At 34.5% G+C, this 15,960-nt stretch overlaps 3 protein-coding genes across 3 annotated transcripts; 2 read left to right on the top strand and 1 right to left on the bottom strand.

Annotated features, from left to right (window-relative positions):
• The first annotated feature begins 3,691 nt into the window (after window positions 1-3,691).
• LOC125224574 (2-Cys peroxiredoxin BAS1, chloroplastic-like) lies at window positions 3,692-6,461 on the top strand. Its single transcript, XM_048127993.1, has 7 exons — window positions 3,692-4,029; window positions 4,450-4,524; window positions 4,895-4,976; window positions 5,064-5,143; window positions 5,376-5,501; window positions 5,938-6,051; window positions 6,129-6,461. Exons 1-7 carry the CDS (start codon window positions 3,832-3,834, stop codon window positions 6,243-6,245), a joined length of 792 nt encoding a protein of 263 aa, XP_047983950.1. The 5' UTR covers window positions 3,692-3,831; the 3' UTR covers window positions 6,246-6,461.
• Window positions 6,462-8,868: 2,407 nt separating this feature from the next.
• LOC125223708 (2-Cys peroxiredoxin BAS1, chloroplastic-like) lies at window positions 8,869-11,623 on the top strand. Its single transcript, XM_048126971.1, has 7 exons — window positions 8,869-9,123; window positions 9,552-9,626; window positions 9,997-10,078; window positions 10,166-10,245; window positions 10,489-10,614; window positions 11,128-11,241; window positions 11,319-11,623. The coding sequence occupies exons 1-7, from the start codon at window positions 8,926-8,928 to the stop codon at window positions 11,433-11,435; spliced, it is 792 nt and encodes a 263-aa protein (XP_047982928.1). The 5' UTR covers window positions 8,869-8,925; the 3' UTR covers window positions 11,436-11,623.
• A 1,183-nt stretch (window positions 11,624-12,806) lies between these two features.
• Window positions 12,807-15,960, bottom strand: LOC125223687 (cytokinin riboside 5'-monophosphate phosphoribohydrolase LOG7). Its single transcript, XM_048126941.1, has 7 exons — window positions 15,773-15,960; window positions 15,057-15,154; window positions 14,291-14,321; window positions 14,111-14,210; window positions 13,962-14,032; window positions 13,326-13,469; window positions 12,807-13,141 (listed from the first exon to the last, which is right to left on the bottom strand). The coding sequence occupies exons 1-7, from the start codon at window positions 15,881-15,883 to the stop codon at window positions 13,046-13,048; spliced, it is 651 nt and encodes a 216-aa protein (XP_047982898.1). The 5' UTR covers window positions 15,884-15,960; the 3' UTR covers window positions 12,807-13,045.

Genomic DNA, 15,960 nt, shown 5'->3' with positions numbered 1-15,960 from the left:
CAATCCACTTTTAACCCGATTCAGTATTATTCGAGCAATTTCGCACAAATAGAATCAGTATATTATTACATTGTGTTTGCTTATGCATTTATAAGATGTTTTATAAACATTTAAATGTATAAGAAGCAAACAAAGTCTAAGTCTTTTGCTTAGTAGACCGGTTGTGGGCGTCGTCCACTTTAAGGTAACACGGACGGTTCTATGCAATGCTTTGCAAAAGAAAAAGAAGAATTTCACAACCTAGATAGGCTTAGACTACCTATCGTGAAAGGTTGCAATGTCAATCCGATTATTTCTAAGCCTTACTGAAATAAGATGACGTTGGTGTGGTATATAGCACCGAATGGATCTAACAACAAGACATGTCTTTATGCTATCTATTGAAAGACTAGGTCTTGATAAATAACTATTTCTTAATCTACATACGTTAGCATTGAGCATACGGTATTGATTATATACTACTTTGACTTATCAAATGGTGCGGGTTTTTGACGATCAGATGCCCAGTAGAAGATAAGAAGATCTACTTTGCGCAACATTAGGAGGATCGCGCTAGGATGTGGAGCAGGCATTTGGTGTGCTCCAGGCTCGATGTGTGGCAGTAAAGGGTCCGTCACGGATGTGGTATATTGACTGCATCGCTGATATCATGTACGCATGTATTATCATGCACAACATGATTGTCGAAAATGAAGGTCCAACACTGACTGATTAGGCCAATGATGATGTCGATGCTGCCGGTCCAAGCCACGGCATGGCCACCGTCAATGTACGTATGGGGATACCCTATGGAGAGGCCGATCGGGTCCGTGCATTTGCCGACATGCGCCAACAACAAGCTCATATTCGACTCCAGAACGATATAATTGAAGAGCTATGGACGCGGAGGGGTGCACGTTGATATTTATAATGTAATTTGTTAAAAAAAAAATTGTTAACTATTTTTTTTTTATTTAATGAAATTATCATTGCACTTTCTCCGTCCGTATTCGGTACCCAAATACCCGACTCTTTACATATGTTAATAACTAATATAATAAAATTGAATATTATATATTAATGAAAATATAGAAATATCTAAATTGACTAATGTCTTTAATGTTTTATTTATTTTGTAGTATAAAACAAAAAAAAATGGAACACTTTTATTTTAAAGTATAAGATTATTTAATGCAAAATGACTAAATCTAATTTAAAATATGATTAAAATAATAAATTGTATATTTTCGAGTAATACCCAATATCCATTCGGGTTATCCAATACCCGATTTATCTTATATTTCAATACCCAATCCCAAACCCAATCTCATAAAATTGGATATTGGGTATCCAAAATCCGGCGAATATCGGGTCGGGTACGGGTAAATCCAATACACGATATCCGTATTCCCACCCCTACTCAGGAGTTCCCATCCCCTCCATCGTTTACTTGCCGCACTCGCTCGGTTGGTCAAAAGAGGGCGCAACAGGGAGCTAGGAGAGTCGCCCACAGGTCCCAGGAGGTCCAGTCGGCATCCCCCCTACTGGCCAGTCGTCAGCTGAGCTCACCCGCCTCGCGCGTCAACAAACGCAGGTGAACATGTGGAAAATCATAGGTGAATGGCGGGTGACAACTGTCCCTGTGGAGAAGGGGTTTCTTCTTGATCTCCTCCAGAGTATGCAGGCCGATTTGGCTGCCGCACGTAGGGAGGCGGGAGACGCCGGGGACTCAGATGCGGCAGATTTGGGATTCCTAGATAGCGGCGACGACGGCGACGAGGAGTGAGGCGGGGCTCGTGTGTGGAAGTAGGAGGTTTTTTTTTTAATTATGTAATTTTTTTAATATACTTTTTTTTAATTTAAATAAAATTATTGCATTTTCCCGTATTTGTGTCGTAAATTTAATTCCGTATTTTGCGTGATTGTAATTTATTTATTTTTTATAATTTTATTTATTGTGGCTAGTCCTAGTACTAGTCCAGTTTTAATAATGTGACAGTTATATTTCTAATCCTAGATGATGTGGCAGAAGGAGTTTTAATATAGAGTGACATATATTTTTATAAAAATTTACTTATTAATATTACATTTAATTTGTAAACTTTATTTTAGTTTCATCAATAGTATACTCCATAAATTAATAATGTTCTAAACAAATATGAAATAATTATTCCACAATTATATGTAAAAAAAAAGCTATTATCAATATATTAAATTAATTATACTAATATTATAGTCCAAAACAATAATACTAATAAACTATGGCTTGAATGTATATGACAAAAGTACAATTAAGTGATCAATAACCAAGAAAACCCGTCCATTTTTAATAAAATTGTTTATCTTTGAATGAAATTTGTTGGGTTTGTGTTCCATAGTATTGAATTCTTGGCAAATTTAAAAACTGTAGAATGCCATTACGAAGAGTGATTTTACATGGTGTGTAAAGGATGTGTTAAAAAATGTGACAAATTAAGGTTGAGAATATGTTGACATATGCACGTTGTATAAGACTGATCGAACTACCTCGGCAAATTAAGGTTGAGAATATGTTGACATGTGCACGTTGTATAAGACTGATCGAACTACCTTGCCGAGGTATAATAATTTTGTTTGTATAATAGGGGTATGGACTATATATATTCTCACAAAAATTTGAAAATAGAAATAATAGATCCCTCCCTAATTTGATCACGAAGCTTAATTTGTAAGGTGTCGAGACATGTTCCTTGAATCCTATTGGTCTGCATGGAAAAAGAATATAGTAACAATCAATGGTTTTGGATAAATAAAAAAACTTAATAAGTAATGACACAAATAACTTACGATCATAGAAAATATGCGCACTCCGGTCTCTGTTGACTGATTTAGTTATTGCTAGGCTTTAGATCATGTAGGAATGCTAATTCCATGACTTCAATTTTTTCCTTTGGTAAGATCACAATGTTAGGAACATATTAGTCACACAGAAAGAACGCTTACTATATACTCAAATAAAGATACTATCATTGGCAAAGAGTAATAACATACCGGAAAATATTCTTCTTTTTGCTGAGATTTCGTAATGTTATGGGAGGAGGCAATGAGGATGTGAATTATAAGGTAACAAATGATACATATTTATAGGCAAAAAGTAGAAAGAAGCTATTATAAATGAATTAAATTATAGATGATTGGGTTTAGGCTTTAGGCTCCACAATAACAATATTAAAGATTTATATGTTCAAAAGTTGTAACAAGACATTTTGTGAAAAGTTATAATATACGTTTATAACTATAGAATATAGAAATTTGCTTATACAATTTTCGTTAGTAACTGACACTTTGCTTACCATCATTATAAAAACTTAAAGTTTTGATAGTAATTTTAATTTATTTGGGTAGAAAGCAGTTACAAAATGATGAGTACCATATTTGAATACATTAATTGTACCTTTACATTTATATTGTTGATTAAAATCATAGGAATTAAACATATCACTATAATTACTCAAAATTCCTAAACTTATAAATATTTAAATTTATGCCCTTAAATTAATAAATATTTAGTATTAAGGTCAAAACTCATCTTTTATATATGTATAGATAGATGATAATAAGTCCCAACTAATAACTTCGTAGTACTTACTCATCGAACCAATGTTTAATAGTAGGAGTAGTATATAATTGATGACAACTACGACCAACGGAAGAAAGGTCGAGCCCTCAACAGTCGCACACAAAACGACGCAGTTCCACCACTTATCTTCTCTTGCTCCTTTTCAACCAAGTCTCCTCCTTTAGATTCCAGACGATTCATCTATTTATTCAACGCTGTAGAGAGAGCGAGTGAAAACCCCCAATTCAGCAATAATGGCGTGCTCAGCTAGTGCTTCAATGGCTTCCATCATGTCATCCAATCTCAACCCCAAAGCTTGTGTTTCTTCCCAAAAGCCCGTTTCTCTTCGCCCCGTTTCCCTTCCTTCCTCGTTCGCCGGCAGGCCCGTCGTGTCCCATGCCACTCGTTCTCTCCCTTCCGCCTCCAGACGCCGGAGTTTGGTTGTTCGTGCCGTAAGTTCGCCCGTTCACATTCATTTTCTGTTGTCCTCATTTGATTACCACCTGTTACATACGGAAATGCGCTTTCGATTTCAGTTGCGTCTGAGATTTTGCATCTAATTTATTGAATTTAAGCTAGCATTGTTTTAAATTATATTTTTTGAGTGGTTTGAGCTCATGGAGTGTAGTTTTTTTTTTCTTCCTTAGCATTCCCCTTTCCATCCATTAGCCTTTCTATTCTCATTTGGTTGACTATTCATTGCTATTTTATGTGATATTTTATTATGTTTGGCTCAATTTGTAAATTGTAGGGAGTTAATGAATGAAAATGGAACCGATGAGCTCTAAATTCACACCACGAGACTTTCCTTTTTGATTTGGGAGTTCTAACTGATCTTTTTTTTTGGTGATGTATTTATCTCCTTTTTGCAGAGTGAACTTCCTCTAGTTGGAAATGTAGCTCCAGATTTTGAGGCAGAAGCTGTTTTCGATCAGGAATTTGTCCAGGTAACACTGCTTCATCATTTCTTAAATTTGGTGTCTGTTTATGTACATTTTATAGTTGCTTTTGTTTACAAAGAAGCTTTTATTCATCAGAATATATTCAAACTGAACCTTCAAGGTATAAATTACATTGTTGTAATGCTTATGCTATGTTATTTGAATATGAGAAATGAATTAAAATGTTTCAAACATTGGGTGGATTTATCCCCAGCTATTATCTGATTAGTACTAAAAATTTGTGCAACAAATGTCAGATATTCATTATAATGTTGAATGCTACACTCATTATTCTCAGTCGAAATGTAAAATTAGTTTGGCGAACGGGTTTAAACATCTAGAATTCTCTAATGGATAAGTGTTTCTCTGTCTGCAGGTTAAACTCTCTGACTATTTTAAGAAGAAATATGTTATTCTCTTTTTCTATCCGTTGGATTTCACTTTTGTTTGCCCCACTGGTACGTCCCAACCTGCCTTGTTCCTATGTTGGTTGTCATTAAACTGGTATTTTAGGCAGTTTCACTTATCTATCATTTTTATTGCAGAGATCACTGCTTTCAGTGACCGCCATGGAGAATTTGAGAAGTTGAACACAGAAATTTTGGGTGTATCTGTCGACAGTGTGGTATGTAGTGCTTTCAACATGTAAAATATTGTCCAGATTTTCACATGCACAGCATGATGGTATTTTATGTCTGCATCTATAGCAACTGATAAGTCTTGGATTTTCTGTGCTCATTTTTATTCTTCAGCTTTCTGGATGTATTGGCTTCGAGTGTTGCACTCTCTCTAGATAATTCTTGTAGAATCTGGATGGATTCAACTTTGCATTGACTGGTCGTTTAAATTCACTGTAGTTTTCCCACCTTGCATGGGTTCAAACTGACAGAAAGTCTGGAGGTTTGGGTGATCTGGCGTATCCTTTAATTTCTGATGTGACCAAATCAATTTCAAAATCATATGGCGTGCTAATCCCAGATCAGGTATGTGTTGAACATCGTTGCTATCGCGTTTGCTATTTGTTTGGTCCCGCACAAATATTAGTAAACTTCAAGTTATCAATTCTGTTAAATTTATGTTTTCTTATTGCAAGCCTGGCATGATTCGTAATTTTGTATCCGAGCAAGACAAAGGAAAATGAGTTATAGAAAAAACCCGACTTTTTCCAATTATGTTACTATTTTAGCTCAGGATGTTAAATTGCCGACTACAACCCAAAGCAATCTTTCAGAGTTATCGAATATGAATGGAGCTTATTTTATATCTTTTGGTGATGTCGAATTTAGCCATACCCATCAACCTCTCAAGGAGCTGTTTGTTATTTCCTGAAATTTGACCAAAGTAACATATGAACAATGAACTGCAGCTGTTTAGTAGTCCTCTAAATCTTTGCATCATATGTCATGCTGTCTGTATCAGGGAATTGCTTTGAGAGGACTGTTCATTATCGACAAGGAGGGAGTTATTCAACACTCCACCATCAACAATCTTGCTATTGGTCGTAGTGTGGATGAGACACTGAGAACACTTCAGGTACTATAACACACACTAGAGCAATCTCTCTCTCCCTCTCTGTGTTCTTCTAAATGTGGTTGTTGGTGGTTGTGCAGGCTTTGCAGTTTGTGCAGGAGAACCCGGATGAGGTCTGCCCAGCTGGATGGAAGCCTGGGGAGAAATCAATGAAACCAGACCCTAAGCTCAGCAAGGAGTACTTTGCTGCAATATAAACAGCTCCCAGTTATTGATGTTATTCGTTTTGTAGGAGAGAGGTCATTGAAAACATTTGTTGCGCAAATAATGGAATTCGATGGATTTGCTGTTGTTTTCCAGTGATATATATGTAGAATGCGGCAAGGATGTGTTGTGTCTAATGTTCCATTGTCTTATTGCTCTACAGTCTACATCTTGGTCTGAAATGAATCTCTTATCCATCTTTTATCTAAGTTATGTATGGGTCTCATATCATACTCCACCTCACAACTTTTGGCAATTATTTAGAGCATCCACAATGGATGCCCTAGTGGAAGCCCTAGTGAGAGCCCTAATGGTTGCCACATCAGCATGTCCTATCTTTCTACAATGGTAGAGCCCTAGTGGATGCCCTATCTCTTATTCATTTCTCATTTTAATTTTAATATTATTTTTTTTATATTTTCACATATTATAAATAAAAAAATTAAATACTAAATTAAATGAAAATCATGCATTACTTAATTTTAAAAAAAGAATTTGTAAATTTCATATTTAATTTTAATCAAATAAAAAATAGCAAAATATAAATACACTATTATAGAACACAATAAATTTAAATAAAACACTTACATTAATCAAATAAAATGAGAAAAGTATAATAAAAAAAAATATGTTGAGTTTGGGGCTTGAACACACAAACTCTATAATTTAACAAGATACATTTATCATTAGGCTAACCTAGATTATGTAATGAAATCAAACAAATTTTTACATAAAGCAAAAAAAAACTCGTGTAAAACTAATTGTCCCACATCGAAATCACAAAGAAATTTGGAGTTGAAAACCTATCTATAAAACTATCATTTGTCCCACATCGAAGTCACAATGAAAGTTAGAGTTGAAAACCTATCTATAAAAGGTTTACTCAAGTAATGCAGAACTTGCTCACTAATTCATGGATCCGTCTTTTAGTACGGATCGTTGTGAAATTATAGTTTTTTTTATTTCAAGTTAAAAAATGATTTTTTAATATTAAAAATTGGTTTTTATAATTAAAAATTGATTTTTTTATAAAAAAAAATTTTAAATCGGGCACGGGCGTTGTGACGCAATGGGCGCCCGATCGATCGGGCGGGCGATCGGTCGCGACCGACGCCTGCAATGGATGCCCGACCACGCCCGAGCCCGATCTCGGCCGATCGGACGCGCGATTGGGCATCCATTGTGGATGCTCTTATCTCCCAAGTCCTAACGACCTAACCATCTATTCTTAATTATTCATGGTAATTTCTTCAATTAAAAATGACAATTAATTAAAAACAATTCATTTAAAACACTTAAATAAAATATCAAAAACTATAGATTAAAATTCTAAAAATAAAATTGCAAAATTAAAAAAATACTCCATCCAGTCTCGTTCAAGATGCCAGCCTTGCCTTTTTTAGTTTGTCCCGCTGAAGATGTGGTGCAGAAACGTATAAAAATGACTAAACTGTTAGAAATAAGAACTCAATAAATTGAGAACTCTAGAGTATAAAAACTCATCTAAAATTAATATTCAAAAGTATGTCTTTTTAGTTCAACAATGAGGCCTTTATATAGGCAAAGCGAAGGGAAATCCTAAACTTATGGAAAATAAAACTAAAAGAAAATAAACAAAAAGGAAAATCTAATTTAATAGAAGGAAAAACAATTACTTCTAATATTTTTCCATCGACTAATTCTATTAACTAGAAAATAAATAAAACCTAAAATATAACTTGCTTAGCCTCCAAGTCTTATCTTCTATAACTACATCAAGATGTCAACTTTCTATATTTATATTTTCTTTCCTCTCTCATAAAATATTCAACTGAAATACCTTTTTCTCTGTACTTTCACCTTCTAACAACTCCTCCTAAAATCTGTGAACAAATCAAAACGAAAAATAAGGACAAACAAAGAGAGTAAATGATAATATTTGTTATAATTCCATCTGTCTCACTTAGAGTGACTGAGTTTTGTTGCGCATATAAATTTAAAAAATACTCTCTCCGTCCATAAACAATAGATCTATTGTTATTCGGCATGAGTTTTAATGTAGAATTGATAAAGTAAGAGAGATGAGGAGAAAAAGTAGGTAAAATAAGAAAGATAGGGAGAAAAAGTGAGTAAAGTATAAGAGATAAACTTTCTATTTTTAGAAAATGATCTATTTTTTGTGGACGTTCCAAAATGACAAAAGTGATCTATTTTTTGTGGACGGAGGGAGTAATATTTATTGAATTAAATAGAGATAAAATAAAGTATGGAGAATATAAAATAGAAAGATAAAAGTAGAATAAAGATTGCAGAATAAAATGTAAAAGATAAAAAAAGATTACTGTTAGCTAAAAAAAATTTCACTTGCAATAAGACAACTAAACATAAAATATCAATCCCTTGCAATAAGACAAATAAATTAATAACTTGATCAATTTTATTAGCTGTCCGATTTTTAAAACATTAATAAACAGAATAAATCAATTTTACTGTGATGGAAGACAAAACTAGGACCAAACTGCGGAAAGGCCCAGCCCAGCCCAGCCCAAAATACTCACAACAAAACGACGCAGTTCCGTTATCTTGTATTGCTCCTCTACAACAAGTCTCCACCTTTAGATCCCAAACTATTCATCTATTTATATTCAACACTGTAGAGTGAGTGAGATAGTGAAAGCCCCTAATTCAGCAACAATGGCGTGCTCAGCTGGTGCTTCAGTGGCTGCTATCATCTCATCCAATCTCAATCCCAAAGCTTGTGTCTCTTCCCAAAAGCCCGTTTCTCTGCGGCCCGTTTCCCTTCCCTCCTCGTTCGCCGGCAGGCCCGTCGTGCCACGTGCCACTCGCTCTCTCCCTTCCGTCTCCAGACGCCGGAGTTTGGCTGTTCGTGCCGTAAGTTTGCCTTTCACATTCACTTTAGCTGTTACATACGGATATGCGCTTTCAATTTCAGTTGCGTCTGTTTGTATTGAATTTATAGGGTTTAAGCTAGCATTGTTTTAATATCTGGTTTTATAATTGGTTTGAGCTCATAGAATATGGAGTAGTATTTCTTTTCATCCTTAGCATTCCCCTTTCTATCCAATTGCCTTTTTATTCTCATTTTCATGTTTAACTTTAGGGTTGACTATTTATTGCTATTTTATCTGATAATTGTGTTATGTTTGGCTCAATTTGTAAAATGTGGGAGGTTATGAATGAAAACGGAACCAATGTGCTCTAAATTCACACCGCGAGACTTGCCTTTGATGATTTGGGAGTTGTGAGTGTTAACTGTTAACTGATCTATTTTTGCTGATGTATTTATCTCCTTTTTGCAGAGTGAACTTCCTTTAGTTGGAAATGTAGCTCCAGATTTTGAGGCAGAAGCTGTTTTCGATCAGGAATTTGTCCAGGTAACACTGCTTCATCATTTCTTAAGGTATCTGTTTATGTGGAGTACATTTTATAGTTGCTTTTGTTTGCAAAGAAGCTTTTTTTCATCAGAATATATTCAAACTGAACCTTCAAGGTATATATTCTGCTATTGTATTAACTAATGCTATGTTATTCGAATCTGAGAAAATGAATCAAAATATTTTAAACATTAGGTGGATTTATCCCCAGGTATCATCTGAATATTACTCAGAATTTGTACAACAAATGTCAGAAATTCATTATAATGTCGAATGCTGCACTCCCAATTCTAAATCCAAATGCAAAATTAGTTGGTGAATGGGTTTAAATATCCATAATTCTCAAATGGATGAGTTTCTCTTTCTGCAGGTTAAACTCTCTGACTATTTTAAGAAGAAATATGTTATTCTCTTTTTCTATCCATTGGATTTCACTTTTGTTTGCCCCACTGGTACGTCCAAACCTGCCTTGTTAACATTTTGGCTGTCATTAAACTGGTATTTCCGGCAGTTCCCCTTATCTATTGTTCCTCTTGCAGAGATCACTGCTTTCAGTGATCGCCATGGAGAATTTGAGAAGTTGAACACAGAAATATTGGGTGTATCTGTCGACAGTGTGGTATGTAGTGCTTTCAACATGTTAAATATTGTCTAGATTTTCCCATTCACAGCATGATGGTATTTTATGTTACTTTTTTATGTCTGCATTTACAATAACTGATAAGTCTTGGATTTTCTGTGCTCGTTATTATTCTTCAGCTTTCTCGATGTATTGGTCCTAAGTGTTGCATTCTCTAGATAATTCTCGTAGAATCCGGATGGATTCAACTTTGCATTGACTGGTCGTTTAATTTTACTGTAGTTTTCCCACCTTGCATGGGTTCAAACTGACAGAAAGTCTGGAGGTTTGGGTGATCTAGCGTATCCTTTAATTTCCGATGTGACCAAATCAATTTCAAAATCGTATGGCGTGCTGATCCCGGATCAGGTATGTGTTTAACATTGTTGCTATCATAATTTTCTATTTGTTTGGTCCCGCACAGAATATTAGTTGATTCAACAATGCTTGATTAGATCAACTTCAATTTATGTTTTCTTATTGCCAGCCTGGTATGATTTGTTATTTTGTATCTGAGCGAGACAAAGGAATTTGAGTTACAGAAAAGACCGACTTTTTTTATCCCAAAACTCTTGGAAGTCTGCATGCAGTTGGTTCAGTAACTATTTTAACAATTATGTTACTAATCTAACTCAGGATGTTAAATTGCTGACCTCTTTCAGAGTTTCCAGATATGAATGGAGCTTGTTTATATCTTTGTGGCGATGTTGAGTTTAGTTATACCAATCAACCTCTCGTTCAGTTGTTTATTACTCATTATAAGATGTCACTAACAGCCAATTTATTTCCTGAAATTTGACCAACGTAACATATGAACAAAGAACTGCAGCTATTTAGCAGTATTCTAAATCTTTGCATCATATGTGATGCTGTCTTTATCAGGGAATTGCTTTGAGAGGACTATTCATCATCGACAAGGAGGGAATTATTCAACACTCCACCATCAACAATCTTGCTATTGGTCGCAGTGTGGATGAGACGCTGAGAACACTCCAGGTACTATATCACACTAGAACAATCTCTCTCTCCCTCTCTCTATGTCCATCTAAATGTGGTGGTTGGTGGTTGTGCAGGCTTTGCAGTTTGTGCAGGATAACCCGGATGAGGTCTGCCCAGCTGGATGGAAGCCTGGGGAGAAATCAATGAAACCAGACCCTAAGCTCAGCAAGGAGTACTTTGCTGCAATATAAACAGCTCCTGATACTAATGTTATTCGTTTTGTGTGTGAGAGAGATGTCATCGAAAACATTTGTTGCGCAAATTGTTTTTTATTGAATTCGATGGATTTCGCAGTTGTTTTCCAGTGACATCAATGTAGAACGCAGCAAGGCTGTCGCATGTATAATGTTCCATTGTCTTATTATTACTCTACAATCCACATCTTGGTCTGAAATGAAGTACAATTAGCCAATATTAGAAATAAAAAGGCTTAATGGGCTTATATGTCTAAGATCATAAATTTTTACTTGAAAATATCAGTTGTTTCAAGGGTGAGCTTAAAATTTAATCTCTATAATAATATATGGTTAGATCTCTTGAAAAAAAATCAAAAATCACATGTGTTTGGTAAATGAAAAATATCACTAAGTCATTTTTTTCTCACTTTCCAATGCCACCATCCATCAAGATTAAGGACTCGTTTGATAAAATAAGATAAGAAATACGGCCTTCATGTCAATTTATACAAAGATATGATTTTTTTCGTTATGTTTGATAGAACAAAAATTATCTAAATTTGTATAGCATATTAAATAACATGGTTTAACTTGACAAATTCGTGGGTTACATAAACATGGTTAAAGTTATAATTTTAGTAAAATTAGAAAGAGCCCTTATCTTATATTGAGCTTTGAATTAAGCTTAACTATGATATCAAACAATTAGAAATTTCCATATATAATTCTTTATCTTGGTATTACTAACTTATTAAACACGCACTATATCTTTTTATTTTTTAATTATTTTAGGTCAAAGGTTTGAATAAGATTTGGTTTTAATTATGAAGACATAAATTTCAAATTTGAATATAAGTTCTTTAAATCAATATTTTATAATTTTAGAAAAGGGTACTAGTCACTAAAATCACAAACTTCTGTTGTAAATTGGTATTTTCCATAAACATTAAGGGCATGTTTACTTTAAATGACTAGATAGATATGGATAGATTTTATGACTATGTTTGGAGCATATAAACTTATCTTTTTGGGGAGATATAGATAGATTTTGTCTTAGTTAGCTCCACAGAAAGAATACAAATTATGTCAATAAACCAAAAAAAACAAATCCTAAAGGACCTTAGGTTATATTCCATTCACAGTATATAATGTAATATATTAAGCCAAGTAAAATATGAGATGTATTTGAATTCATCTTCGTATTGAGTTCATCTAATATCTAAACTTTTGGTTGTTAGAAATGGAAAATTAACCATATATACGAAGTTAATAGTACTGTACGTATACTATTGTTATGGAATAAAACAATCATGTGGGTTAATACAAATACAATAATAAAAATGAACAAGATGCCCAGAAAATTACATTAGACATGTTAAAATGTAGTAGTAAAACCATTGTATAAGTAGAACAATTAAACGTAGTAGGAGTATTTTTTTTTTCTTTCCACTTTCCCCCAATACGTTTACAACTTTAAGGTTGCGGGGAGAGTTACAAAAGTACAAAAAAAAGAAAAGAAAAAAGTGGTAGTTACTGTGCATCAAAATATAGTAGTAGTTCGTATATATACTACAAAGTCAAGAAAATTCCAAAGCCAAAAGTCGAAGCCCATATTCCCTCATTAATCACGTTGGCACATTTGATTCAGGCAAGTAATTCATCATTTCCACCTCTTCCCATATCAATTTCGACGCAATTTCATCACATTCCGGAATATGCTCCTACAATTTATAAATTTAAAATAAATTAATTTAGAACTTTCACAATGGTATAGTCAAGCATGACATAATTCAACTCAGTTTAGCTTCTTTTTTTTTTCATAAATGAACATAAATTTAAAGACTATGTCATGACAGATTTAAATCCGAAACCTTTGGCACTAGGCACCTCGTTTAGTTATATTACCTCGAGCTCTAGGACCAACTGTTTGGCGGTCGGGGCAGACACAATAATTCGACGTGCGGTTTGGGAGATAAAGCCTTCATCAACGGCCTTGTCAAGGAAAGATAACAAGGAATTATAGTAACCTTCCACATTCAACAGCCCCACCTGCGTTTTCACATCATTATACTACATTAATCACCGCCTAATCATATGCTTAAACCACATTAATCAAACACCCATACAATTTCCTTCCTTTGACCACTAATTAATCATCATCCCTTTTTCTGAAACTTTATATTTTTTTCTACAATTCGTAGAGGGATTCTCTAACTATTCAAACCATGAATCATTGCTAGTACCAAATCTTGTCCGATCTCTCCATGTGAAGAGCAAGTTCCACATTGTTGAAGAATATCCCACTTTTGACCAAAATTATAAACAAATGGCTTCCAAATATTTAAAAGGGCTTAACATCATAGCATATAGTCAAAATAAAAGAAGACATCTATCTCATTGCCTCTCTGTTTATCCAAAACTACATTATTAAGGTGATAGTAGTAATGTCTTTTGTCTCCCTTATTTTGAATCATTACCTTGTTACACTACTAAATTTATATCATTAGTATGAATTAAGAAGAAAGGAGTAGATTTAATTACTGGTTTACGATGAATGCCTAGTTGAGCCCAAGTGATGACTTCAAGCAACTCTTCAAGAGTGCCATAACCACCTAAAAGGAAGGAATCTCATCAAAATCCAACTTTGAAAACCAATTTAGATGATAAAAAATCTAGTGTGCATCGTATACCAGGAAGGGCGATGAAAGCATCAGCTTGTCGCGCCATCTCTGCCTTCCTCTGATGCATATCGGACACAGCTCGTACTTCTCCTACAGTTTCGCCCGTGATCTACAACACATTTTCAATAGTATTATTGGCATATGACAAGAAACCAACTCAAAAATGATCATACACATAATAAATGCTACCTCTCGAGGCATAAGAGTTCTTGGAATAACTCTGCAACACAATCACAAACCCTTGAATTAGGTAATGTTTTCCAAATAAAGACACAATCATTTACTCCCTCCGTCCCAGAGTATTAGACTCACTTCTTTTGGACACATGATTTAAGGAATTAATATTTAAATAGTTAAAGTGGAGAGAGTAAAGTATGAGAGAGGGAAAAAGTAGAGGAGAGAAGAGAGAAAAAAGTAGGTGGAGAATAAAATAAGATAGATGTTTTTTTTTGCTAAAAAAGGAAATGAGTCTAATATGTTGGGACATCCCAAAAAGGAAAGTTGGTCTAATACCTTGGGACGGAGGGAGTACTAGATTAAGTAACCAAGTTTTAGATGCACATTTTGGCACTATCCAATCCTTTTACACTTGCAACTAATATCATAAGACCAAGATTACGACAGCAATTAACATAATAATTTCCTTGAAATGATAGTAAAAGACAAGTCGGTATGTTTGTAATAAAGGTAATAAAATAGAGAAGACGCATTGATAATAGAAAAGAAGCATTTGATCCCATGATGTCTGCCTTTGGGTGGTAAGGAGACTAGATAGACAGAGTTGCATGGTCTTTTATTATTATGATAAATAACTAGAGAAACAAAAGATGGGAATTATGAGGGAGAAATGATGTTGATGATTCTTTCCCCTCTTTATTTGACACATCCTACAACACACATAGTCAGTAGTATATATGTGTGAGAGAGAAAGAGAGAGAGAGAGAGAGAGACATACCCTAGAACATGGCGCCCACCATCATGAACTGCCTGAGAAACAAGACCCATCAGACCCACGCTTCCACCTCCATACACCAAATCAATCCTTCTCTCCACCTTCCCATTTAATAATCAAAACAATTACACATCGCTTCAACATCATACTCCACATTGTAGATGAAGAATATACTCCTACTTAGTTATACTTATTTATATTAAAATTAATAAAAAATGATGAGATTGTTTAATTATACGTGCATGAAGAAATGGAAACGACCAAGGCAAGGATTGGTAAATGGTAATGGGGGCGAAACGGAACACGCTTGAGACAGTCATCATTTCGATAGGGCACGTTTGGTTCCCCGTTCAAAGGCACTCTTTTATTTTTATTTTACTATAAACAAATTGAGATCACGCAAGAAGGCTGCTCCCAACTACAGACAGATTACAGCTAGCAGCTTTCTCTCTCTCTCTCTAAATGCAGATTTCATGAGAGAATACTCAAACTTGTATTCATTATCAACAAAGAATTATATTGTGACATAAATAATACTCCTATGAATGAGAGAATAAAAGACAGAAACTACTTGTCAGAAATCAGCAATGCTGAGACAATTTTGTTTGTTTCGTTATTGATCACAAAATACTGTATTTTTCAAGAGAAGAAACTGTACTCACTCACACACACAAAGGTAAAAAAGGTTTCTTTTTTTTTTTAAATTATAGTGTGATTACCAGTTGTTTTCCCAAGTCGACAGCAGCTTCTTGATAGCTTGGTTTCCTGCCAGAACTGCTGCCGCAGAAAACACAAATCCTTTTGAATCTTGATTCTTTCTCCATCTCCATCGCCACACACAATCTGTCTCTCTTTGTGGAGTATATACTTATGTTTGTGTGAAAATGAATGATGCCCTACAAGTACA

The sequence above is a fragment of the Salvia hispanica genome, chromosome 4, assembly GCF_023119035.1.
Source record: "Salvia hispanica cultivar TCC Black 2014 chromosome 4, UniMelb_Shisp_WGS_1.0, whole genome shotgun sequence".
NCBI lineage: Eukaryota > Viridiplantae > Streptophyta > Magnoliopsida > Lamiales > Lamiaceae > Salvia > Salvia hispanica.
This window is presented reverse-complemented; position numbering and strand designations above follow the sequence as displayed.